Source organism: Thalassophryne amazonica, chromosome 19 (assembly GCF_902500255.1).
Source record: "Thalassophryne amazonica chromosome 19, fThaAma1.1, whole genome shotgun sequence".
NCBI lineage: Eukaryota > Metazoa > Chordata > Actinopteri > Batrachoidiformes > Batrachoididae > Thalassophryne > Thalassophryne amazonica.
In genome coordinates, this window is record NC_047121.1 from 10,295,013 (window position 1) to 10,322,384 (window position 27,372).

Genomic DNA, 27,372 nt, shown 5'->3' on the forward strand with positions numbered 1-27,372 from the left:
CTCTTGATTTACCGATCGATCTACGTTCCGATCCTCACCTATGGTCATGAGATTTGGCTCATGACCGAAAGAACGAGATCGCGAGTACAAGCGGCCGAGATGAGTTTCCTCCGCAGGGTGGCTGGGCGCTCCATTAGAGATAGGGTGAGGAGCTCGGTCACTCGGGAGGAGCTCGGAGTCGAGGCCGCTGCTCCTCCACGTCGAAAGGAGTCAGTTGAGGTGGCTCGGGCATCTTTTCCGGATGCCCCCTGGACGCCTCGCTGGAGAGGTGTTCCGGGCACGTCCCACTGGGAGGAGGCCCCGGGAAGACCCAGGACACGCTGGAGGGACTACATCTCTCGGCTGGCTTGGGAACGCCTTGGGGTTCCCCCGGAGGAGCTGGAGGAGGTGTGTGGATCGGGAGGTCTGGGTGGCTTTGCTTGAGCTGCTGCCCCCGTGACCTGACCTCCGGATAAAGCGGAAGAAAATGGATGGATGGATGGATGGATGGATGGATGTTCTGTTTTGTTTTTTTTTTGCTTGCTGCTGTTCTTGTTTCAGCAATGGATCATCAGCCTCCTCCTTAGTGAAATTCAGTTATAGAAGTATGATTTTTATGATCTGCATATTTCAGAGGGGCACTTAATAAACTACAGGATTTGCAGACACACAATGTTTGAGCTCCGACTTCATGTAACACAGCTCCGTTTCACCAAAAGACAGGCTCATATCACAGTTACAACATACGGTGCATCTGGAAGTATTCACAGCACTTCACTTTTTCAACATTTTGTTATGTTACAGCCGTATTCCAAAATGAATGAAATTCATTTTTTCCCTCAAAATTCTACACACAGTACCCCAGAATGACATTGTAAGTTTTTTGTTTTGTTTTGTTTTTAGATTTTTGCACAATTTATTAAAAATTTTTTTTAAAAACCTAAGAAATCTTATGTGCATAAGTATTCACAGCCTTTGCCATGAAGCTCAAAACTGAGCTCAGGTGCATCCTGTTTCCACTGATCATCCTTAAGGGGCCCTTCACACATAGTGCAAATTTGGTCAATTTGCGCATGAAGCAGGATGTGTGCAAAATGTGTAAAATCGTAGCTGCCCTCATACGCCTGTTGCTACATCTATTTGCGCACACCAGTGGCTGAAAGACAGTGTGCACTGTGCGAACCCATCGATCCTCTTGCGGCAGGTGTTGGCCAAATTCCAGGTGACACACACAAACATCTAACACGCTCGTTTGGCACTTAGGAAATGTGGGGCCATTCGCACTATTAATATGACAACTGTCAGCAGACAATCACTGTCATACTGGCAGTGAAATTTGTCTAAGTGCCCCACGAGTGTGGCTTGGTGTGTGCAATAAACTGACAGGAGGTTGTGGCCATTGACAGAAGCAGTTTTGGAGATCTGTTGATCCGGACATCCCAGCTGGACAACATGTTCTGTGTTTGGACAGACATGGACTAACAACTGCCACTGTGATGCACGTGTGTCTGCTTGCTGTTATCACGTGGACATAAATAAAAACACATATTGCTTGCCGATGGGCTGCAGTGAGCGTGCACTGCAGCCCATTGACCGGCTGCCCCCAGGTTGAAACGGACCATCAGATCATAACATGCAGCGGGCGATCTGACTGTCGCATCACCCACGTCAGCTCTGTTCCACATGACGCGGCAGGACACACGCGCGGGCTGGCTGATCACGAGCCAGCAGATATTGTCATGATCAGAGCACACTGCTTCTCATTCATGTTCATTTCATGACTGTACGTCAGTGACCATGGGTCATCTACAGAGCAACAGATGGATCATATTTGTATTGCCCGCTTGATAAATGCAGTGTTTTTATATGGTGCGTGGTTTTAGTTTTTTTTTTATATGTCCATGTCCTTTCTGATATCAGGGAGTTTCCCACAGCTTTCACAGGACAGCAATGGTAGTTCAGTGGTAAAGTTTCTGACTGAAAATCAGAGCTTTTGGAAGGCGTGGGTTTGATTCCCGTGGGTGGCAATGTAATTTTTTTTTTATTTCAACCACATCGCGTAGCTGCTGTGAAAAGCTACTGTGTTCCTCGTGTGCATGGAACTGTCACAGTATGTATTTTTATTTATTTTTTTTCTTCACAGCAGCTGCATGATGTGGTTACACATTGCGCAGCTGCTGGCACTGTGTTCCCACGTGCAAGAACCATTGCACCGGCATCGTGCACGCTTCCCCATCAGTGCAATGTTTTGTGGTTCGCTCATACGAGCTCTACCACCATGAGTCACCCTGGAGTTGTACGTATTTGCACTATGTGTGAAGGGGCCCTAAGATTCTTTCTATGGCTGAGGTCCCAGTGAGCACAGTGGCCTCCATCATCCGTAAATGGAAGAAGGTTTAGATCTACCAGGAGTCTTCCCAGAGCTGGCTGCCATCTGAACTGAGCAATCAGGGGAGAAGGACCTTAGTCAGGGAAGTGACCAAGACCCTGATGGTCACTCTGTCAGAGCTCCAGCATTCCTCTGTGGAGTGAGGAGAACCTTCCATAAAGACAACCATCTCTGCAGCATCCATCAATCAGGCCTGTATGGTAGAGTGACCAGACAGAAGCCACTCCTTTGTAAAAGGCACATGGCAGCCCGCCTGGAGTTTGCCAAAAGGCACCTGAAGGACTCTCAGTCCATGAGAACAAAATTCTCTGGTCTGATGAGACAAGGAATGGTGCCATACTTCGAACAAAGCATCATGGTGGTAGCATCATGCTGTGGGGATTGTTTATCAGTGGGAGGAACTGAGAGACTATCATGGTTGAGGGAAAGATGAATGCATCAATGTACAGAGGCATCAATGTACAAAGACATCCTGGACGAAAACCTGCTCCAGAGTGCTCTTGACCTCAGACTGGGGCAACAGTTTCATCTTTCAGCAGGACATGACCCAAAGCCACACAGCCAAGATATCAAAGGAGTGGCTTCAGGACAACTCTGTGAATGTCCTTGAGTGGCCCAGCCAGAGCCCAGACCTGAGTCTGATTGAACATCTCTGGAGAGATCTGAAAATGGCTGTGCACTGACGCTCCCCATCCAACATGATGGAGCTTGAGAGGTGCAGCAAAGAGGAATGGACAAAACTGCCCAAAGATTTTACATGTGATTTCTTAGTTTTTTGTTTTTAATAAATTTGCAAAAACTTAAAAAAAAAACAACTTCATCATTTTGTCATTATGGGGTGTTGTGAGTAGAATTTTGAGAGAAAAATATGAGTTTTCTCCATTTTGGAACAAGACTGTAACACAAAATATGGAAAAAGTGAAGTGCTGTGAATACTTTCCGGATGCACTGTATGCTTAGGCAAGTTGTTTGTTTGTCTTTTGGCTGCCTATAGTTGCTCGTGACCAACACACCGAATCCGTATTGCAATTTCTCACAGATTTTATGCTGGATGCCCTTCCTGACAGAACTCCAGCTCAACATGGAGAAACAGATTTTATTGTTTTGGCAGTGATGTGCTGGATAGTACATAACATCACATTACAAGAGCAGCATGTTTTTTTACTCATCTTTAAAAATATATTAATCCAACCTCACTCAGAAGCTGGGGTTTAAATCAAATCAAATCAATTTTATTTTATAGCGCCAAATCACAACAAACAGTTGCCCCAAGGCGCTTTATATTGTAAGGCAATTATAAGGCAAGGTTTAGAGACCTTTGCTGAGTTCCTGATTAGGAAATTGGACTTCTGGTGGTGTTCTTTTTTTTTCCTTTTAGGAAATTGGAAATTCCAAGTGCCCATCTGCATTGAGTTTACAAAACATTAGATGTGTTTGTGCTGGATAACAGGATCGTTTCTGACTATTTTGGCGTCCTTTTTCACCTGCATCTCTTCACCCTTGAATCCCAAATACTCATACACAAATTCAGTATATTCATCACGTGTGATTGGTGGCACAGTATGTTATCTTAAGCCTACTGAAGCTAAAGTAAATATAAGAATAGCTCACTCTTATTTTAAATTCTGTTTGTACTGGGTTTCTTGGAATTTACCAGTCACAAAAACAGGTTTCTGTTATTTAAGCATAAGCCAATGACAATCTGAAAGCCTGAGCACCATCAGTTTTTGTAATATATTACATTCAAAACAGCAGTATGGTGTAGTTAAAAATATTTCACATTCTAACTTCTGTTAGTAGCGGTGTCAGACATTTTTCTTTTGCGAAAATAACGGAACAGTAAGGTCGTATTTTGTACCCCTTGTATTTAATTTCTGCTAAAATTTGTTGAAGCAGCAAGAATAGTCATGACACATTCCTTCCCTGTAAAACATCTGTGGTTGTCAGCACTTGAAGCATGGAAAAGAAAAATTAGGAAAGTTGGCTAAAGGTATATGTGATCTCATTACCCCACAAATTATGTTCGGCCAACATAATATGATGTCATATCACTCCGAGATATTTGTGGAATGCTGCTTTACAAGAGTCAAATGGAGTGCATTTCCCTCAAGAAACGCTCAAGCTGATTTGTTGAGGTTGGCTGTTGTAACGTGCGCCTGCGAGATGCCTACTGGTTTCAATCAGGGTTTTCCAAAAGGAGCGAAGTAGCATTCCTGTCTGTCTCACTGTTAATCTCACATAATCACTGTCTTGTGTATGTCTGTGGTTTAGAGCAGCTATGTCACAAAGGTCCAAAATATTTTCATAAATTCATTAGAAATGACTGTAAAACGTTGGAATTTCCCTCCCACTGAACTTCTGCAGAGTAAAGCAGGTCTGTAATCAGAGTTGTAGTGCCTTGATGCTCGGCTTTGGCCTTCAAATGGTCAAATGCCTATTTTCCCAGGTCTTAGCCTTTTTGGGGCACATGGAGTTTTTCTTGTAGAGGACACCGTGTACAACGTTGTGCAACACATTATCTCTCTGGAGAGTACTGACTAGGGAAATACATTTCAAGATAGATGTGTTTGACATAACAATTTTGTCTCAGAAGTTATAGATACATTTTAAGCTACGTAGTATGTGGACGACACCATTTTTGGAGCTTTGCTTCTGTCTTTATCCTCCAAGTTGTCTGAAGAAAACTGACTGCAAAATTGATTACTTTTCCACAGTGATCCTGGCCTTGTCATTGGATGGCTGATGTATAAAAATGGCTGTAATTCCTAAATACTTAATGTGATATTTTTGTTAAAACCCTTAAGTTAAAGGTAAAGTCTACAGTACAAGCAAGGATCCAAAATTACAAGAAATGTGTTGCTGTCTGAAAGAAGCGCCACCCTGACTTTATTAGAAACACTTCAGGCATCATCAAACACAACTTGGAAGATTAGAGATTTAATCTGATGTATTTATAGCACATTTCAAATACAATCTAGGTACCTAAACAATCTGTACAATGCAGAATACTACTTTTCCTGCACTCTAAAAATGAACCGCTGTCTCCAACAAGAAAAAAAATGATGTAACAATTTGTATAGGTTTTCTTTAAGTTATTTCAATTTAGGGCCCTGTACCACTAGTGTTTAGGGGGATTTGCGTATGGATTGCGCACAGAATTGGCCCATATTCGCCAAATATCCGTGTAACATGCTTGTATGAGTTGGCCGTCATCCGAACACGCCCGTGATCATCCGGAGAGGCATGCATGTCCGCCAGGATTTTTGAGTAGCTCAAAAATCTGGATGCGGATAACATCCGCCTTACATACTCCATACATACACAATACATACTCACTCTATGTGCTGTACATCTGCCATTAACCGCTGATATCCGCAACTGACTGGGATTTGCAGCTTGGCAGCGGACCAGGACAGTGTGTAAAACAGATATATATCGTGCCCATCATGTCCACATCACAAACTAAAATATGATGTAGCGAATGCATACAGATTGGCCACGAATAAAGCGTATCTGCTTTGCAGCTGATTTGTGGACAATCTGTGAATGCATAACAAACACGTAAACCCAGAGTACTATATGTGGCAGAAAGCGACATACCTGCCAGTCAGTGACAGTCCGGCTGTGTAGATCCACAAAGACGTAATAGCTGCTGCAATCCAGGACTTTTATTTAACACTAACAAAAGGAGAGTCTGTTTTCTGTGACACTCTCAAAAAAAAAAAAAAAAAAAAAAACACGGTCTCACACCCTGAGCGGCTTCCCCCCTCCCGCTCCCCAAACTCATGAACAGTTAACCCTCGCATGACAAAATGAACATTAACTCTGTGATCAACTTGTCCAAGTCCAGCAAATGCTCCAGAGCCTGTGTTGTTGGTGTGAATAGTGATGCCGAAACGAGCTAGTGCGCTTATTTTATGGCCGCAATGCAGATGCTGTGCATGCGCAACATGTGCGCTCGCTCCTTTTGGCATCACTATTGCAGCCATTTTCACCATTTATGTTGCGGATGAAAACAAACGCCCACAATTTGTATACTCAATTCATGTGCAATTAATCCTCTCCCCAGTGGGACAGGGCCCTTAACTAGAGAAGTCTTGTGGCATTAACTCAGTTGAAGTTTCTTTTTTAGAGTGTAGAAACAGCTCCTGCCCTGAAGTTATTTTCATGATATTCTTTGTTTTTATTAATCTCTACTTATTTATGTCTTGGCCTTGATTACATGACTGTAATGTCTTATACAATTAGTTCAGAGATGATTTGTTTCACAGTACAACAGGACAGTATTTTTTCCATATATAGTTTCGTTGTGATTGAGTATATGCAGATCATCAGGTGCACTGTGTCTGCTCTGTACTAAGTACTGGGACTTTCTTGACAAACGGCATCATTACTCACATCTGCATCTTTTGGTTTGTTGGATTCTTAGCAACATTACTCAAAAACTGATGAAATGGTTTCTTTTGAAATTTGGTGAACAGGTTCAGCCTGACCTGAAATGTAATAATTGCAGTTAGTGTTGTGTGGGCCGCCAGAAGAGGAGGTACTGCTGGCCCACCACCAGAGGGCGCCCTGTCTGGAGTGCGGGCTCCAGGCACCAGAGGGCGCAGCCGCCTCACAGGAGCAGCCAGGGTGACAGCTGTCACGCATCACCTGCAACAGCTGTTACCAATCATCTGATCGGCAGGAGTATATCAGCAGGACGACATCTCCACCTCTTTGCCGAGATATCGTTCTACCTGGAAGGTAACGTACCTCAGCTGTCTGCTTGACAATATCCTTTGTGACTTTTGTGCATTATCTTTTGGACTGTTTTTCCAACGAGAGGTGGAGGTAGCTTTCCTGCCGTGCTGATTCCTGGGTGCAAAAGCATCCTCATTCACTTGCTTTTTGTTCCTTGCCAGCAGTACCAGATCCGACACACGGAGGCAGTGGCCACCTGGGAGTTCGGGACTTGGCAGCTCCAGTATTCCCGGGGTCTGGTGGCGGAGGAAATCGTGTGGTTCCGGTTCTGCTTTGGACAGGCGTCTCCTATCTTCGAGCCTGCCCACACGACACCTTGTGAATTGACTATTGTCTATTGTTGCAATCTGTTGTATTTGTTGTGCACATTCACAACAGTAAAGTGTTGTTATTTGACCTATTCCATTGTCCGTTCATTTGCGCCCCCTGTTGTGGGTCCGTGTACCTACACTTTCCCAAGTTAGGTCCATATGTATCTGGACACAGATTCCCAATGCAGGAATGACAAGCCTGTTTGTGTTTGTTATAATTGGCTGCTGTGTTGTTGCATATCGAGGTGTGAGTTATTTCCTCTTGAATTAAATTTACAAGGCAGCGGATAAAAGTCTTTGGGCACTATTTTACACTCAGCACCCAGCGTAGTGCATGTGGCATTGTTAGTTGCCCTGAACTGAAACCCAGGACTAAAGTCACTGCAACCACATAATATTAATATGTCTGTGTATCATGAATGCTGTTGGCAAAAAAAAGCCTCACCCCTCCTCTAGCGTTCTCTCTCTCTCTCTCTCTCTCTCTCTCTCTCATAGGCAGGTGACATTATATGCATAAATTGCATGAAAAAGTGAAAACAACACATAAATAAGAGTAAGCACTCATGACAAAAATAACACAACATGCTTGGACGTCACCATGTTGACCATGATGGTCTAGTGGTTAAAGCGTTGGGATTGAGACCAGAGGATCCTTGGTTCAAATCCCAGCCTGACCAGAAAATCACTAAGGGCCCTTGGGCAAGATCCTTAATCCCCAAGTGTAGTGAGTACCTCGTATGGCAGCACATCGGGGTGAATGTGAGGCATTAGTTGTAAAGCGCTTTGAGTGTCTGATGTAGATGGAAATGTAAATGCAGTCTGTTTACCATTTACCATTCAATGTATGATTGGACAAAGAGGCGGAGCGTGGACAAGACCTGGTGGGACAAATGAGCTCAGATTCAAAGACAGTGAAGCAATGACAAACCGGTGAACTTTTGTTCAGGTGGTTTACGTAACGGATGATTCGAATGTGGATTATAAAATGTATGATATATAGTTTCATACGTATTGTCAAAAAAAGCAGATTACAGACATAAGCCTCATTTCTGTCATATGCAGTTAGTCAATTATACAATTAGTCCATTGTTCGATTCCATTTTATTTGACTGGATTTTATATTTGTACTAGGGTCTATACTGGATCACGATATTCTCAACGTACCAGTATAATATGTTCGGGATGTGTACCGGTAATCCCATCCCCGTATTTTCGATGCATCAGCATTGGATGCTGCATCCCATTAGTCCACTGTTTGTTTTTTGCAGCGCCCCAGATTTGGGAAAAAATTAGTTGGCATCATCTCGCTGTGTCTCACCGTGCAGCGGCAACGCAATGAACAAGAGCAACACATCACATCAGCAGCGAGTTTTACAAACATACTGTATTTACTGTTTTTCTTTCAAAATCTGTGCAAACTGAAGCTAGAATGGCATGTCTTCTTTTTGAATAAATTCCTTTTCTCTTCCACTCCACAATAAAGCTATAGCTAAAAGTTGATGAGTTAATAGTGAAAGTCAATCAAATGTTGGACCCATTGCTGTTTTTTTTTTTTTTTTTTTAGTTTCTCTTGTTAACAAACAGTAAATTTTATAACTGCTACAGTGTGTATGTGCATTTTTCATCACTCTGGTTCCACTTTGGTCCACAGCATTTTAAATTGTGTGTGTTGGGCCTTGTAGTCCATGAGCCAATAGTCAATTTTGACCTAATCAGTTCTATTTAAGGCAGAGGTCTCAAACTGGTTCCAGAAAGGGCCGAGAGGGTGCAGGCTTTCTGTGCAACCACCCACTCCAGCAGGTGATTTCACTGATTAACATCACTTTGAGCAGGTGGAATCAGTTAATCAGTGAAATCACCTGCTGGAGTGGGTGGTTGCACAGAAAGCCTGCACCCTCTCGGCCCTTTCTGGAACCAGTTTGAGACCTCTGATTTAAGGGGACTAAACTACACTTACAGTCCAGCCTCAGTGGACCATGACCTACACAAAAATGTATTGTGGCATCTCAGGCTGGTAGCAGTAGCCAAGTGGAGGTCAATGAAGAATCAAACAGGAGTCAAAATTTTAAAATGCTCCATTCATATTGAAAGTATACTACATTATTGTCTGATCATAGCGATTCCAAAAAGGTGTAGTTGGTGCTATGGGGGAAAAAACAGCAAAAATTATTTTTTTCCATTTGTACAGGGGTCAAAAGATAAAGTTGCTCTGATTTTGATTAAACAAAGTGATACAAAGTATTGGTTTTAACGGGATAAAAGGAATAGTTTTGACTGTGTTGAATGTTTGGTCTCCAAAGTAAGGTCCAACAATGTCGACGTCCATTGGATTGCATGACATATGTTACCCCGTAATTTGATAATTATGCATAAAAGATGGTGTCGACTATTCCTTTTTAAAACTCTATTAACTCAACTAATAATTTGCGTCACCTTTTACAGAAATTGGAGCAACTTTAACTTTAGACCCCTGTACAAACTGAAACTGACCTTTGCAACTATTTTTACTTCTTTTTTTCTGTACAACATTCAGATGGTCCAAAGTGTACCTTTTTGGAGATACACTGAAGCTGGATTGTAAGTGCAGTTTAGTCCTCTTAAGTGGTGCTGACAACCTGGTTGGTCCGTGGACTACTGGGCCATTTTGGATGAGATCCTAATAAAATTAGATTTTTTTTTTTAAGCAGTTGCTGCTCATTTTTGCATGTCCAGGTTTGGACAGGTGCACTATTGGTGTATTTTACTTTATTTCCAAGATATCAACCCTTGAAGAGCTCTTGTACAAATTATCAGACAAGATACATGTCACAAACATAAATTAATGTCAAGTGTCCAGAGTAAATGATCAGAACTCTGAATCACCTCACATCAGCTGTGAATGCAATCACGTTAAAAGTTTGGTAGCTTTTGATTTCAAGGATGCTGCATATAGCTTCATTCTGGAACATTAGGGTTTTGTCTTTATGTTGTTTTTCTGTTTTGTTTGTGTTTTTTCCTGGGTGCTGTTGTCATTGTCATTTTTCCACTCAGGTCCACAGTTATCAATGGGAAAGCGAGAAGCCTTTGAAATTTTCAGAAGGGACCATGAGAGCAGTCAAACTATACAAGACAATAATAACCTGCTCAAACAGAGGTTAGTGACAAACTAAACTTTACACAAAAGTGTGATTTTTCTTTTTCCTTTTTGTTCTTTTTGACCATTTAGTTTTTTCATCCAGATGGCAAATTTGCTGCAAGTGCTAATTATAGAAAACTTTCCTATAACCCAGTTATTTTCCAGGGACTTTTGTATATAACAGGACATTTTTGTGAGGAAATTGTTGGAGAATTGAAACCACATGCGTGAAACCACACATATCTGTGAATGCAGCATGTTTGCGGAACACAAGTTTGATTCTTAGTCAATAATGGGAAAATGTAACCAACAGAAAAACCTTAAAGGTCATGAGATTGATCGTTTTGGAATAATTTATAGAAATATTTTTGAAAAACCTTTCTGTGTAAGAGATGTAAAAAATGAAAGAAAGAATCAGATCTTTTACATGAAAATGTAATGTGTGCACGTTGATGTAGATGATCATCCCACTAAGTTTCCTGATTTGCTGAAACCTTTGAGTTAGTGGTCAAACCTTTCCAGCCTTGTTCTGTCCTGTCATGACTAAATAACATCCAGACAAATGAGGGACCAGTTTTGAGAGTGGAGAAGGTTCTGGTGAAGGGCAGCGCTGACAGAGTTAAATAAAATGAAATCATCTCTGATGCCTTTGATTGTCTTTATCCAGTAGTTTTAAAGAATCCATTAATACTTCCATTCCTTTGAACAGGACAGCCGAGGCCAGAAAATATGGAGAACAACTCAAAGCGTCCATAACCAGACTCAGTAAGTTATCTCAACAAATGCTGTATTCTCAATTCACATTTTGCATTCAAGTACAAAAGCCAGTACCAAAAATGTAAACTTGGGTAATAAGAACAAAGGAAAATCTGGCCTTTAATTAGTGCAATTCTCTGTATCTGTATAATACTGCACAATAAACAGAGCAATAACTAACTCTTAAATATTCAGTAAAGTAATAAAAATTAAATATTGAAAATAAATAATATTCAGTTAGTCACACACTTTGCAATCAAGTGCAAAACTAAGACACACAATGTAAACTTGGGTAAAAAGAAACAAAGGAAGACCTGGCCATTAAGTAATGCAAATCTCTGTACCTGTATATTATTGCACAATAAACACTATGCAACTCTGTATGTAGATTAAAATGTTCGTTGTCAGTGAAAATGAACATTACATTAAGTAAGGATTAAACAATGAGAAGCCATGCATTATATGGTTTGAATGCACGACGCAAAGCGGAGCTAACACACAAATATTTATTTAAGTTAACAGAACTTGATAAAAATGCATAAGTACTTGGGACTATTTTATGCCAGTCTCAAGATATTTTCATCCTTGGTTCTCTTCTTCTTTCCTGTCTTCATTCTTTATTTTGGCCAAAAATATTAAAATTCACTTGGAAATCCATGTTTTATATCGCATTTCTGTCATTCACCTGTCAAAACACAGCTGATCTGCACCAACTGATTTGCGCGTTGCTGTGGTGACGACCAGAGCGGAGTGATATTACTCTGACTTAACTCGCCGAGCTACGTGTGCGTATACACAAAAATAATGCACGCCAGTTAGACATGTAATTCTCACTGACCATGGTATCACCTATACTAAAACACTCCTCTCATCTAACGACTAAACCAGCAGTTGTAACTTAGGAGGAGAAGCGTTTCAAATCTTTTATCAGACAGTCTGTTCCTCTTCGGAGAGAAGACAAGCTTGCCCTCGCTGAACAGTCTCTCAACAGGTGCACTAGATGGAGTAGAAGCATTGTAACGTAGTGAAATTATCTTGATGAGAGGAAATCCACACAGAGAGTTGAAGTTTTGTGCTGAAGATCTAAAATAGTCTGCCACCTGGTTTTCTACTGAAGAGGAGGTGTCCTCCTCAACCTCCTCAAAGGAAAATAAATCGTTCTCTTTGGCTGAATCTGTGTGATGTGAAGATATGCTGGTGCCTGGTATCATGCTGGATGGTCAGGAATGGCAGGACACAAATGCACGGCTCAAGCAGACAGCTCTGGTTTTCAGAAGACTTTATGATTGTGGTTTGCAGAGGTCGGTACACGAGTAAGCAGTCCAGAAAAAAACAACAGTACAAAAATCATCAGGCAAGCAAGTGTGGTCAAAGCAACAGGGAGGAGGTCAGGTACACACAAGGAGGCAGGCAAGACTATGGAACGCAGATACAGAGCTGGAATGAAGGCACAGGGCACGACAAACTGGCGAGAGACAAACAACCTCAGTGAGCTTATATCACCCCAGGTGGCAATCAGCAAATCAGAAACAGGTGTGCAAGGAAAGCACCAGAACCAGGGCGTGGCCAGAGAGAGAGAGACAGAGACAGACAACCCCAAGCAGAAAAACCCAGCAAGAGAATAAACAAACCAGGCCCAATGAAATACTGCAAATCTGGTTTTGATAGCCTGAAACAATAAGAATAATCACATTAATGTGAGTACTACAGCAATGCTCACTTAATAAATAATCAAATATTCAGTTCAAGTTCTTACTGTGACTATGGCGTCAGGAAGATCCCTCAGTATTTGTAGGCCACTTGTAAGGGCTTCTGTCTTCAGTATTAATGTCTCTATTGCTGGTAGGAGTGTACCATAAAAACAGTTGTCTTCTCCCTGGGGCCCCTTACAGTTGCTTCATCGCAGTACAGTACCCCTTTAAACACTGGTGTTCCCTTTCTGTTATCACTGTCATTCCTAATTTGGAGGAGATGGTGTTAGGTCTACCATGGATATTTCAGAGATTCGAGCCAGGGCATCATAGAAGGAATTTCCATCCTGTTGTACAAGGACAAGCAGCTTTTTTGACACCAACTGTTTCAGGTAGCCAAAGTTGATTGACTTGTCTTGTTCCAAAGGGCTGTACATTTGGCAGTAGCACTTCTGTAAATAGCCTTGTTTGCAGGATTTGACAGCAAACACTTGTCAATATCTGTGCACAAAATCAGGTTTAGTGTGTGTGATGCACATCTCTTGGGGGGCAAAGTGATCACGAACATTACCATCAGTTATCAGCAGTTGCATGGAGAGCATCATTAATGTCTGTAAATGCCCCTCTTAAAGGCTTTAACAAAAGTTAGAGCCATTGTCAGTCACTGTTGCTGAGATTTTGTGTGTTATCCCATATGTTGTGTGTATATTGTCAAGCTCAACTGCAATGGCGTCATGAGTAATGATGTCCCTTAAACCGTCTGCAGGCAAGAGCCACTTTCCTCTCTTGTATGTTATTTGGACTGATCCACTGTGGCGTCACACCCATGAAACTTCTATTGCGGGCAGTCCAGATGTCTGCTGTGGTTGAAATGTACTCCATTTCCTCAAATGGCTTTTAAGCTCAATATTCATTTTTCGTATTCACTGTCTATGAATTTAGCAAAAGTGTTTCGGCATGGGGCACCCCCCTCCCCCCCCCCCCCATATTGGTATTTACACCAGTACATACACATACACATTCTTGCCTCTAATTTCAATGAGTGAGAAGTCGCCACCTTTGGATTTCCCTGGCTTGTCGCCATTGTCGCCTCTTGTCGTGTTTGGCACTCAGAGCGTGCAGTGAGACAGCGTGAGCAGGGCATGATCCGCCCACCTAGCCAATCATCATCACATTTGCAACGGCGTCATCATCATCCCACCCCATGCTCTCTCCAGGCAGCTGATGTGTGGCCAAAACCTAACACCTTGCGCTTCATTCAACAAATTGTAGTAACGCGCCACTTCGATTCTCAGTAACGGAAACGGTGTTGGAACGATGGGAAAAGTAATTAATTAGATTACTCATTACTGAAAAAATAACACCATTAGTAACGGCGTTATACTCTAACGCCGTTATTACCAACACTGCTTATGTGTGTGTAAAGATGGCATTAATTGTTATGCTGAAGTCTGCTTTTAATTGTAACTATAGTATTAACTGTTCTGCTGAATTCCTCCTTTGAACTGTAGCTTGATTGTGATTTTTCTCTTATAAGATTGCTGAATTAATGTCACAATGTTGAGTTCTTTAATAGAAGACTGAAAATATATCTTATTCCATTAACTGTGTGAATAACAAGGATGTTAAACTCCTTTTATTGTTGTTGTCTGTACTAAGTTCTGTACTTTCCCAAAAACTGTTCCCCCTCCCTACTCCTTTTTGGGTCCCCGTCTTATTCTCTGATAATTCATCGGTCCTATCTTTGACAAGAATTCCAGGGGCAATGTTGGTGAACATTGTAAAGCCATCGGGACAGGCAGTGATTTAGGGTAAACAAATAAAACTAAAAACAGCTAAATTTCTTATGAATGTTTACCATTTGAAACATCTGAGAGAGCAGCATCATATCCTGAGATTAATATTCAGGTTCACACACTCAGTTATTTGACTGGCACATTCTGAAGGCACGTGTTGCCTTTGGTCTTTGGCTATGTGTTGGAAATTAGAAACAGTTCATTATTAATCTGGTCATACTACCCAAAGAAAAGAAACAATTCCTTTAACACAGTCTCAACAGGTATTCTTGTAAAGGTGCGAAAGAAGGAGAAAAAAAGGGCTGAGGATGCTACCAGACTCAGCTCGCCAAAATCACCCGTGGCCAGAGCCTGGCATCCCAGAGTGCCGTAGTTGCCCACACGTCCTCAGATGAGAGCAGAAAGCTCCAACACGTCCCCCACTGACCAGGATGAACACACTACACAGCAAAGAAAAAGAGGTACAAGAGGGCAAGACGGGAAAATCAAATACAGTAGTGTTCAGAATAATAGTAGTTCTATGTGACTAAAAAGATTAATCCAGGTTTTGAGTATATTTCTTATTGTTACTATGGGAAACAAGGTACCAGTAGATTCAATAGATTCTCATAAATCCAACAAGACCAAGCATTCATGATATACACACTCTTAAGGCTATGAAATTGGGCTATTAGTAAAAAAAAGTAGAAAAGGGGGTGTTCACAATAATAGTAGTGTGGCATTCAGTCAGTGAGTGTTGTCAGTTTTGTGGAACAAACAGGTGTTAATCAGGTGTCCCCTGTTAAGGATGAAGCCAGCACCTGTTGAACAGGCTTTTCTCTTTGAAAGCCTGAGGAAAATGGGACGTTCAAAACATTGTTCAGAAGAACAGCATAGTTTGATTAAAAGTTGATTGGAGAGGGGAAAACCTATATGCAGGTGCAAAAATTATAGGCTGTTCATCTACAATGATCTCCAAAGCTTTAAAAATGGACAAAAAAAACAGATGCGTGGAAGAAAACGGAAACAACCATCAAAATGGATAGAAAGTGGCAAAGGGCTCACCCATTGATCAGCTCCAGGATGATCAAAGACAGTCTGAAGATACCTGTAAGTGCTGTGACAGTTAGAAGAACGCCTGTGTGAAGCTAATTTATTTGCAAGAAATCCGCCACAAAGTCCCTCTGTTAAATAAAAGACGTGCAGAGAGGTTACAGTTTGCCAAAGAACACATCAACTGGCCTAAAAAGAAATGGAGGAATATTTTGTGGACTGATGAGAGTAAAATTGTTCTTTTTGGGTCCAAGGGCTGAAGACAGTTTGTGAGACGACCCCCAAACTCTGAATTCAAGCCACAGTTCACAGTGAAGACAGTGAAGCATGGCAACCTCTGTTTTAATGAGACTTTTGAGCGTCTAGTGTTGGACTGTATTAAAAGTCAAATACCAGTGTCTGTGGACCCGCTCCAATTTGCTTACAGACGCAACAGGAGTGTCAAAGATGCCATCTCCTTCACGCTGAACTCTGTGTATAAGCACTTGGACAAAGGAAAATCTTATGTCTGTATGCTTTTCATAGACTACAGCTTTGCTTTTAATTCTCTTGTTCCAGTGCAGCTCATTCACAAATTGAAAACTCTTGGCTTATGTGATGCCATTTGCAAGTGGATTTTAAACTTTTTAACTGGTAGACCACAGAGGGTTAAAATTAACAACTGTTTTTCAAATGTACTTCTTGTGAATACAGGTTCTCCGCAAGGATGTAAGTCCTCTGCTCTACACTTTGTACACATATGATTGTGTTGCGTCTTTTCCCAATAATATGATCATTAAATATGCAGATGATACTACTATTATTGGTCTTGTTAATTCAGATGGTGATGACTCTAACTATCGGTCAGAGGTTCAGTATGTAGTCCAGTGGAGTGAACAAAATCATTTAGTTCTTAATACTTCCAAAACAAATGAACTGATTATTGATTTTGGGAAAAGCAATGTTCACTTGCCTATTATTATTAACAACACAGAGGTACAGAGGGTTGACAGTGTGAAATTTCGTGGTGTGACCCTTTCTAATGATTTGAGCTGGCATGCTAACACTCAAGCTATTGCCAAAAAGTCCAGACAGCGGCTCTATTTTCTACGTAAACTTAAGGAGTTTACTCTAAATAAGCACATTCTTTTAAATTTTTATCACTGTGCTGTTGGAAGTCTCCTTATAAACTGTATTTCTGTATGGTTTGGAAATCTTACATGTAAAGAAAAAAAAGTTTTAAACAGAGTGGTGCGTTCTGCTCGCAGGGTAATAGGCTGTGAGCTGCCAGCCCTGGAGGACATTTTTAAAAGCAGGCTTCTTTCGCGGGCATTACTGATCATTAATGACCCCACCCATCCTGCTAAGAATATATTTGAGCTTCTTCCTTCTGGGAGATGCTATCGTTCTATTAAATGCACCAGATCTCGCCATGTAAACAGCTTCTTTCCACAAGTTGTGATGGCTTTGAACTGTGCACACTGACTGACAAGCACTTTACTATTTTTATTATCTCTTATTGCTCTTATGCTTTTATTGTGGCAAGTGTTATCTATTTATTCATTTTTTATTTATTATGTCTTTGTGTCCATGTTTTTAAAATGTATGTTTATGCACACTAAGCTCTTGCAACGTTTTTCCAATGTAGTTTTACTGCAAATGGCAAATAAACTGAACTGAACTGAACTGGTGCAAGCATCATGATATGGGCATGTTTCTCCTACTATGGTGTTGGGCCTATATATCGCATACCAGGTATCATGGATCAGTTTGGATATGTCATAATACTTGAAGAGGTCATGTTGCCTTATGCTGAAGAGGACATGCCCTTGAAATGGGTGTTTCAACAAGACAATGACCCCAAGCACACTAGTAAACCAGCAAAATCTTGGTTCCAAACCAACACAATTAATGCCTCACAGATGTGAAGAAATCATGAAAAACTGTGGTTATACAACTAAATACTAGTTTAGTGATTCACAGGATTGCTAAAAAAAGCAGTTTGAACATAATAGTTTTGAGTTTGTTGTTGTGGCTGGCGTGCCTGGCTGGCTTTTGTGTGTCTTTTGTTTCTGTCTTTTGGTTTTCCTCCCAGGTGGTGCGCATTTGGGACTGAGTGGCTGTGTAGCTGAGTTTATCAGGACCTCACCCTGATCACCTGAGGCTGATCACCTGCGGCTCGTCAGGACTCACAGCTGTGGTGCATCTACATGGATTGGAACATGGTGGCATTTAAGACTGGAGTACACAGTGTGTATTTGCCAGAGACTCGACCTTGTGACCAGACGGGTGAGATCGTCGTCTCAAGAGCCATCTCATCATCAGTGGATGCAGAGAACGTCCAGGTTTGATGCATGGTCTGTGAAAGAGGAGGGGGTGAGGTCTCACGCTCGTCAGCACACTTCCTGAGGTACGTTAGATTTTGTGACTAACATTTATACAGTCAGTAAATGTGGTGTCCCTCACACCTTATTATATTGAGCTGTATGTTGGTCGTTTAAATCAGCTTCCACTGCAGTGGAGTTTTGTGAACAGGGTGTTCTATGCCTGCAGGGTGGGAAGCTGATTTGCAATTAAGCCAGGAAGTGTTTGCTGTTTGTACACCTTTGAGTGGTCTCTCTGTGTGTTGAGTGTGGACTCACATAATGATTTCTTCTTTCACAGACTCGGTTTGTCGCGGCCACCTGGGGGGTGTCGGCGGGGTCCTTGGGTCCGAACTGGTTCTGGCTCCGGACCGTTAGCGTTGCTGGGAGCGCACCGCAATCCACCACGCCAGACCGCGCACTTTTATATTTTTCACATCACTGTTATGTTTATTAAACTCTGTTATTCTTTGTACCGTGCTCTGCTTATTTCATACTGGGTCCTTCAAACGCTGGTCGGTTCTCCGGGCTGCGTCCGACACATAACATTTGTAGCGTCAACAGCAGATGCTACTATTATTGTGAACACCCCCTTTTCTACTTTTTTTACTAATAGCCCAATTTCATAGCTTTAAGAGTGTGCATATCATGAATGCTTGGTCTTGTTGGATTTGTGAGAATCTACTGAATCTACTGGTACCTTGTTTCCCATGTAACAATAAGAAATATACTCAGAACCTGGATTAATCTTTTTAGTCACATAACACTACTATTATTCTGAACACTACTATGTTATTCCTGACACTACATAAGCAGGGCTTAAAATGTGAGTGAGTGAATCATTCTGACGGCTGCACAGTGGGTTTGTGGTTAGTCCTGTTGCCTCACAGCAAGAAGCTTGTGGGATCGCTTCCCACCTGCCAACTTTCTGTGTGGAGTTTGCATGTTCTCCCCATGGGTTTCCTCCCGGTGCTCCGGCTTCTTCACACATCACAGGTGAATTGGAAACTTTAAATTGACTATGTGTGGGTGTGAATGTGTTTGTTTGTCTGTATTTGGCTCAGTCTTATTCCAAAATGAAATAAATTAATTTTTCTCCCCCTCAAAATTTTGTGTTGGGGGGTGGAGCCATCACTCTGGCACACCATATGTGTGTTGCTTGGCAACTCCACAGTCGTGGGGACACTCAGACAAATTCCACAGCCAGCTCAAAAGTGATTGCGTGCTCACTATTTTCATGCTGACAGCGCGAATGGCCACACATTTTCTGAGTGTCAGGCAAACGGTGTGGGTTGTTCGTGTGTGTCACCTGGAATTTGGCCGACACCTGCCGCGAGACGGATTGAATAGGCTCTCACAGCCGCTAGTGTGCGCGAATAGTTGTAGCGACGGGTGTCCGAGGCATTAGAGGCAGCTCCGATTTTTCACGACTGGCATGCAATTCCTCCGTTGTGCGTTGGTTGGCTTCAGTGGTGTTATGTGTGCAGGGGCCCTAAGACTCACAACACAAACAGAAAAAGGTAAAATCCTCACATGCTCAAAAGCTCACACTTATCAATAAAATATTTGTAACTGACTGGAATAAGTGACTTCATGATGAAGACACAATATTTTTAAAATGAAGAAAAAAATATAATTGCAGATATAACAGTTTTAATAAGACAGATTTCACCGTTTGAACCAGAGGGGGGAAAACTAGTGATGGTTAAAAATGCAATGTTCAAGAAATGGAATCAGACTGACCCATTGGTTCAGGAAAAGTTGTTCTGGATAATTTGGAGCAACTTGCCACAGTGGCAACTAATGGACAATCGTATGTGTCGTTTGCAAAGAGGTGATGCAATGTGATGTGATTCTCTTGGATCTAGTTTCTAGGTTTTTCTTTGTTTTTTGTTTCCCCCCAGGCTTTTATATTGATACAGCTTTGTGTTTTTGGTGAGATGCATGAGATTGTTCGTGATGTTTAACAGCTTGGCACTGTGCACTGCTTCACACCAGATGGAAGATGGGGCTCTTTATTACTGCAGCCAGACAACATGGCCTACATATTATTTAGTAAAACTGCACCGATTCAGTGCTTGACTATTACAATTACTAGACAATTATTAATTATTTTCAGTGTGTCTCTCTCTCTCTCTCTCTCTTAAGATTTTTTTTATTTTTTTCATCTTTTTAAGTATTCAAATTCTCTGATTCTTAACTAGATTCTTTGCTACTGTCTGGCTGTATGCCAAATATCTGGGTTGTGGACAAAATAAGACATTTGAAGGCATCATCTGGAAAAATTTTGTGACATTTTATGGACCAAAAAAAAAAAAAAAAACTATTAATCGGTTGACTAATTCCCATTAGTAGAGAACAAAATGAAACAAATTTTCTATATCAAACACAATAATGACCAAATCTGTTTTGTTTTTTGTTAGTTTTTTGTTTTGTTTTGGGGTTTTTCCAGACAGACAGTTTCAACCATAAGTGGTGAAATACCAAATCTCAGCCAAGTGCATTTAGACCTTGTTTTTCATGCTTTATCATCCTAAATGTATGGAGTTTGAGTTTAATCCATGTGTCATTAGCCCACTGCTACTTATACTAGATATATTCAGATTTTCTGGACATGCCAATGTAGATCTTTCCATTATTTATTTAGAAATGCCTCACCAAAATACAATTATAGAAATGCATCTATTGACCAAGTGTTGGGAAAGTGTAGTGACACGGACCCACAACAGGGGGCGTAAATGAACGGACAATAGATGAGCCAAAAATACAACACTTTACTGTTGTGAAATGTGCACAACGAGAATACAGACAAACATAGAATTTGGATCACAATCAAAATATACAAGATGATGTGTGGGTAGGCTCGAGGATAGGAGACGTCCGTCCCGAGTGGAACCGGATCCCACACTATTTCCACTGCCACCGAACCCGAAGGATACTGGAGCCGCCAAGTCCTGAGTCCCCAGGTGGTCACCGTCTCCAACTGTAGGATCTGGTACTGCTGGCAGAAAGCAGAAGAACAGATGTAATGAGTGTGTGAAAACACACCCAGTAAACAGTCAGCAAGTTCTTCTTTCCAGGTGGGAACAACACCTCCACCTCCAACACAGTAATATTACGTGCAGCGCCTGATAACTTATCCCAATTTGGCGTGAGGAGCAAAGTCCGTCGTCTTCCTCACAATCCCCAAATCCCAGCCTCCAGCTGCAGCTAGTAATCAGGAACGCCTGCAAAGAATCTAAACAATTGTGCGTTTGGCACCAGAAAACGGCTGAGAGTTTTACCTTAGAGGTAGAAGATATCTCGGCGACGAGGTGGAGATGTCGTCCGGCTTTTGTGTGTGTGGGTGATGACCTGGTGATCGGTGACAGCTGTCATAGTTGATGAGTGACAGCTGTCACCCCGGCTGTTCCTGTGAGGCGGCAGCGCCCTCTCATGCCCGAAGCCCGCACTTCAGGCAGGGCGCCCTTTGGTAGTGGGCCAGCAGTACCTCCTCTTCAGCGGCCCACACAACAGGACCCCCCCCTCAACGGCACCTCCTGGCGCCCGACCCGACTTGTCAGGATGGCGATGGTAGAAATCGTCCAGGAGGGCCGGATCCAGGATGAAGCTCCTCTTCACCCAGGAGTGTTCTTCGGGTCCATAACCCCCAGTCCACCAAGTACTGGAAACTCCGGCCCTTCCGGCAGACGTCCAGGAGCCGACGCACAGTCCAAGCCGGCTCCCTGTCGATGATCCGGGCAGGAGGCGGTGCCGGTCCGGGAGCACAGAGGGGTGAGGTGTGATATGGTTTCACTCTGGAGACATGAAAAACCGGGTGGATCCGCAGTGAAGCTGGGAGCTGGAGCTTCACTGCGGCAGGACTGATGACCTTGAGGACCTTAAATGGTCCAATGTATCTGTCTTTGAGTTTTGGGGAGTCCACTTGTAGAGGAACGTCTTTTGTGGAAAGCATACCTCCTGCCCAGGCTGGTATGCAGGGGTCAGGGAACGCCGGCGATCTGCATGGGCTTTGGCCCTCATCCGGGCTTTCAACAAGGCAGAACGGGTGGTGCGCCACACCCGACGGCACCTCCGCAGGTGGGCCTGGACCGAGGGTACACCGACCTCTCCCTCCACCACAGGAAACAATGGGGGCTGGTACCCCAACACACTCAAACGGGGAGAGGCCGGTGGCAGAGGACACCTGGCTGTTAGCGTGTACTCGATCCAGGCCAGATGTTCACGTCCAGGCCATCGGGTGCGCGGACGTCACACAGCGCAGGCCTTGCTCCAGTTCTTGGTTGGCCCGTTCTGCCTGTCCGTTGGTCTGCGGGTGATACCCGGACGAGAGGCTCACGGTGGCCCCAGTTCTCGGCAGAAACTCCTCCAGACTTGAGAGGAGAACTGGGGACCTCGATCCAAGAAGATGTCCACGGGTATCCCATGCAGACGCACGACGTGGTGGACCAGGAGGTCTGTTGTCTCCTGGACCGTAGGGAGCTTTGGGAGGGCCACGAAGTGGGCCGCCTTGGAGAATCGGTCCACTATCGTGAGGATGGTAGTCATGTCCCGGGACGGCGGGAGGCCCGTGACGAAGTCCAGGCCGATGTGGGACCAGGGGCGATGGGGCACAGGTAACGGCTGGAGGAGTCCCTGTGCCCGTTGGTGGTCAGCTTTTCCCCTGGCGCAGGTGGTGCAGGCCTGGACATAGTCCCGGACGTCGGCTTCCATGGACGCCCACCAGAAGCGCTGCCGGACCACTGCCACGGTCCTTCGCACCCCTGGATGGCAGGAGAGTTTGGAACCATGACAGAAGTCCAGGACGGTAGCTCTGGCCTCTGGTGGGACGTAGAGGCGGTTCTTCAGTCCGTTACCTGGGTCCGGGTTCCATGCCAGGGCCTCCCAGATGGTCTTCTCCACGTCCCAGGTGAAGGTGGCCACGATAGTGGACTCGGGTAGGATGGATTCCGGCGGATCCGACAGCTCAGTTTTGAGTTTGACTTCGTGAACCCGGGACAGGGCATCCGATCTTTGGTTCTTGGTCCCGGGGCGGTAGGTGATCCGGAAGTCAAAACGCCCCGAAGAACAATGACCAGCGGGCTTGCCTGGGGTTCAGGGCCGCTTGGCGGCCCTGATATACTCCAGGTTCCGGTGGTCCGTGAAAACCGTAAATGGCACCGCGGCTCCCTCTAACAGATGTCTCCACTCCTCAAGAGCCTCTTTCACCGCGAGGAGTTCCTGATTGCCCACGTCATAGTTCCGCTCAGCTGGGGTCAACCTGCGTGAAAAATAGCACAAGGATGGAGAATCTGATCGGACTCCCCGCTCTGGGACAGCACGGCTCCTATCCCTGAGTCCGAGGCATCCACTTCTACCACAAACTGACGGCTAGGATCGGGCTGCACCAGAACTGGTGTAGTTGAAAACCGGCATTTCAACTCCGTAAACGCGGCCTCGCACCGATTCGACCAGGTAAATGGTACTTTGGAGGAGGTCAGAGCTGTTAGGGGGCTAACTACCTGACTGTAGCCCTTAATGAACCTCCTGTAGAAATTCGCAAAGCCGAGGAACTGTTGCAGCTTCCTACGGCTTGTCGATTGGGGCCAGTCTCTCACCGCCGCAACCTTGACCGGATCAGGGGCGACGGAGTTGGAGGAGATTATGAACCCCAGGAAGGACAAAGAAGTGCAGTGGAACTCGCACTTCTCGCCCTTTACAAACAGCCGGTTCTCCAACAACCGCTGCAGGACCTGACGTACATGCTGGACATGGTCTCAGGATCCGGGGAAAAGATGAGAATATCGTCTAGGTATACGAAGACAAATCAGTGCAGGAAGTCCCGCAAGACGTCGTTTACCAAAGCTTGGAACGTCACGGGGGCGTTAGTGAGGCCGAACGGCATGACCAGGTACTCAAAGTGACCTAATGGGGTGTTAAATGCCGTGTTCCACTCGTCTCCTTTCCGGATCTGAACCAGGTGATACGCATTCCTAAGATCTAATTTGGTGAAAATTTGGGCTCCATGCAGGGGCGTGAACACTGAATCCAACAGGGGCAATGGGTATCGATTGCGAACCATAATCTCATTCAGCCCCTGTAATCAATGCATGGACGGAGTCCGCCGTCTTTCTTGCCCACAAAAAGAAAACCAGCACCCATCGGGGAGGTGGAGTTCCGGATCAGCCCGGCAGCTAACAAGTCCCGGATGTAGGTCTCCATTGATTCGCGCTCAGGACGTGAGAGGTTGTACAGCCTGCTGGACGGGTACTCAACGCCCGGGATCAAATCAATGGCACAATCGTACGGACAGTGCGGGGGAAGGGTGAGTGCCAGATCTTTGCTGAAAACGTCAGCAAGATCGTGGTACTCGATCGGCAGATCGGGGTGGACTTTAACCTCCTCATTAACAGCCGAACCAGGGGGAACCGAGGATCCTAAACACTCCTGTGGCAGGTTTCGCTCCACTGAGCCACAACCCCAGACGGCCAATCAATCCGGGGATTGTGTTTAATCATCCATGGGAAGCCAAAATCACATGGGAGGTAGAAGGAGTCACATAAAACTCAATCTCCTCCCGATGATTCCCAGACACTACCAAAGTTACTGGCAGTGTCTTGTGTGTGATTAAAGGGAGAAGGGTGCCATCTAGGGCCCACACCTTCAATGGTGAAGGGAGCGCATTAGAGGGAGCCCTACTTCCCTTGCCCATCTGCTGTCCAGCAGATTCCCTTCTGACCCCGTGTCCACCAGTGCTGGGGCCTGAAGGGTTAGATCCCCACTCAGGATCGTAACTGGGAGACGTGCAGATATGCGTGTATGTCCCACGTGAATGTTACGACCCGCCCTTAGCCCAGTCTCTAAAGGCGAGTGTTGTTGTTTTGGCCGTTTGAGGCAGTTTTTCTGTATATGCTCTTTTGAGCTGCAGAGAAAACAGTCCCCGCGGGCTAGCCTCCTCATTCTGTCATCTGCTCTCCTTTTGGCCCTGCTCGTCTCCCTAACAACGTCAGCAGGGGGAGCTGTAGCCACACGGAGCGCTGAGGCTGTGGAGCATGGGGAAGTGCGGAAACCTTTTCGGACCCGGAAGAGAGAGGGACGGCGCGTGCCCAGCCACGTCCTTCGTTTCGCTCCCGACAGCGTTGTTCTAACGGATTGTCTAATCGTATGACTAGATCAATAAGCCTGTCCAAATCCCGTGGCTCGTCCTTAGCCACCAGATGCTCCTTTAGGACCAGAGACAGTCCATTTACAAAGGCGGCGCGGAGTGCAACGTTATTCCAGCCGGACCTCGCAGCCGCGATGCGGAAGTCGACTGCATACTCGCCTGCACTCCGACGCCCCTGTCTCAGAGACAGCAGCACCATTGAAGCGGTCTCGCCTCTATGTGGGTGATCGAACACCAGTCTGAACTCCCTCACAAACTCAGTATACACCGTTAGGAGCCGTGCATTGTGCTCCCAAAGCGCCGTAGCCCAGGCGCGTGCCTCACCTCGAAGCAAATTAATTACATAAGCCACCCGACTGGAGTCTGACGCGTACATCACGGGACGCTGTGCAAAGACGAGTGAACACTGCATTAAGAAGTCCGCTCACATCTCTACACAACCTCTGTACGATTCCGGGGGACTTATGTATGCTTCAGGGGACGGTGGGGGGGTTCGTTGAACGATCAGTGGAATGTCTGTATTCGGCACCAGGACAGCAGGAGGAGGAGCTGCAGCCGCGCCCTGTGCGCGCGCTTCCACCTCCGCGGTGAGAGCCTCCATCCTGCGATTGAGTATATTGCTCTGCTCGGTCACTACGTCCATCTGAGCAGTGAAGGCGGTTAAGATGCACTGCAACTCACCTAACACGCCTCCTGCTGGCGCCTGTGCACCCTGCTCTTCCATTGGCTGTTCAACAGATGGTTGACGCCCCTCGGAATCCATGACATTGGCCGAGATATCCTGTTGGGAAAGTGTAGTGACACGGACCCACAACAGGGGGCGTAAATGAACACTTTACTGTTGTGAAATGTGCACAACGAGAATACAGACAAACATAGAATTTGGATCACAATCAAAATATATGTAATGAGTGTGTGAAACCACACCCAGTAAACAGTCAGCAAGTTCTTCTTTCCAGGTGGGAACAACACCTCCACCTCCAACACAGTAATATTACGTGCAGCGCCTGATAACTTATCCCAATTTGGCGTGAGGAGCGAAGTCCGTCGTCTTCCTCACGATCCCCAAATCCCAGCCTCCAGCTGCAGATAGTAATCAGGAACGCCTGCAAAGAATCTAAACAATTGTGCGTCTGGCACCAGAAAACGGCTGAGAGTTTTACCTTAGAGGTAGACGATATCTCGGCGACGAGGTGGAGATGTCGTCCGGCTTTTGTGTGTGGGTGATGACCTGGTGATTGGTGACAGCTGTCATAGTTGATGAGTGACAGCTGTCACCCCGGCTGTTCCTGTGAGGCGGCAGCGCCCTCTCGTGCCTGAAGCCCGCACTTCAGGCAGGGCGCCCTTTGGTAGTGGGCCAGCAGTACCTCCTCTTCAGCGGCCCACACAACACCAAGAGCAAGTCATTTGTTTATCCCATATAAATATCTTTTTTGGTCTTTGGTCTTGTGTTTTTCTATAACAGTGAATCTCTTGTGGTAACCAGTCCATGTGTCCTACTGTAGCTGACTTTGAGGCATTTCGTTATGCACCAAGAAAGTAACTTATGAAACCAAAACCCAGCTGAGTAATCCAGCACAGGATACACGCAAGCCACAACCAGGCGAAATGTGTGTTGGCTTCCCATGGCCTTCTCCAGATTCAACACTGAGGCAACTGTGTTCTGTTTCATGCTCAGACAATGGGACCGTATGTCCAAAATGTCATAACTGACTCTCCCACACAATGTAAGTGATACTTCTCGTCTTAGTCTCCAGACGTATTCACTTGTTTGATACACAGCCTTTCCAGGTGTACCCAAGGACCCTCCAGACATCTAGTTTTCACCTTAGGTCATGACTTAGCATCCAAGTCTCACAACCATACAGTAAGACAGGAAGCACCAGGACCTTAACCACTTGGACCTTCACTGTCTTCCAAAGATATTGAGATTGCTAAGCACTTCTCTCCAGTCATTTCATGACTCCATGAGCTCTTCCCAGGTGTCTCTTAATCTCAAAGCCTGGTGATCCACTGACATGATTGTTACTGCTAAGACAGGTGAAGATCTCTGTAAGGTCAACACATTTGCTGC

At 44.5% G+C, this 27,372-nt stretch overlaps 1 protein-coding gene across 1 annotated transcript in view; it reads left to right on the forward strand.

Moving 5' to 3' along the window:
* Window positions 1-27,372, forward strand: part of kif6 (kinesin family member 6) — a 267,960-nt gene that overhangs the window by 195,511 nt on the left and 45,077 nt on the right. The window contains exons 14-15 of the mRNA XM_034159854.1: window positions 10,453-10,555; window positions 11,247-11,302. Of these exons, the coding sequence (XP_034015745.1) occupies window positions 10,453-10,555; window positions 11,247-11,302 (159 nt within the window). The remainder of the gene's footprint in view (window positions 1-10,452; window positions 10,556-11,246; window positions 11,303-27,372) is intronic.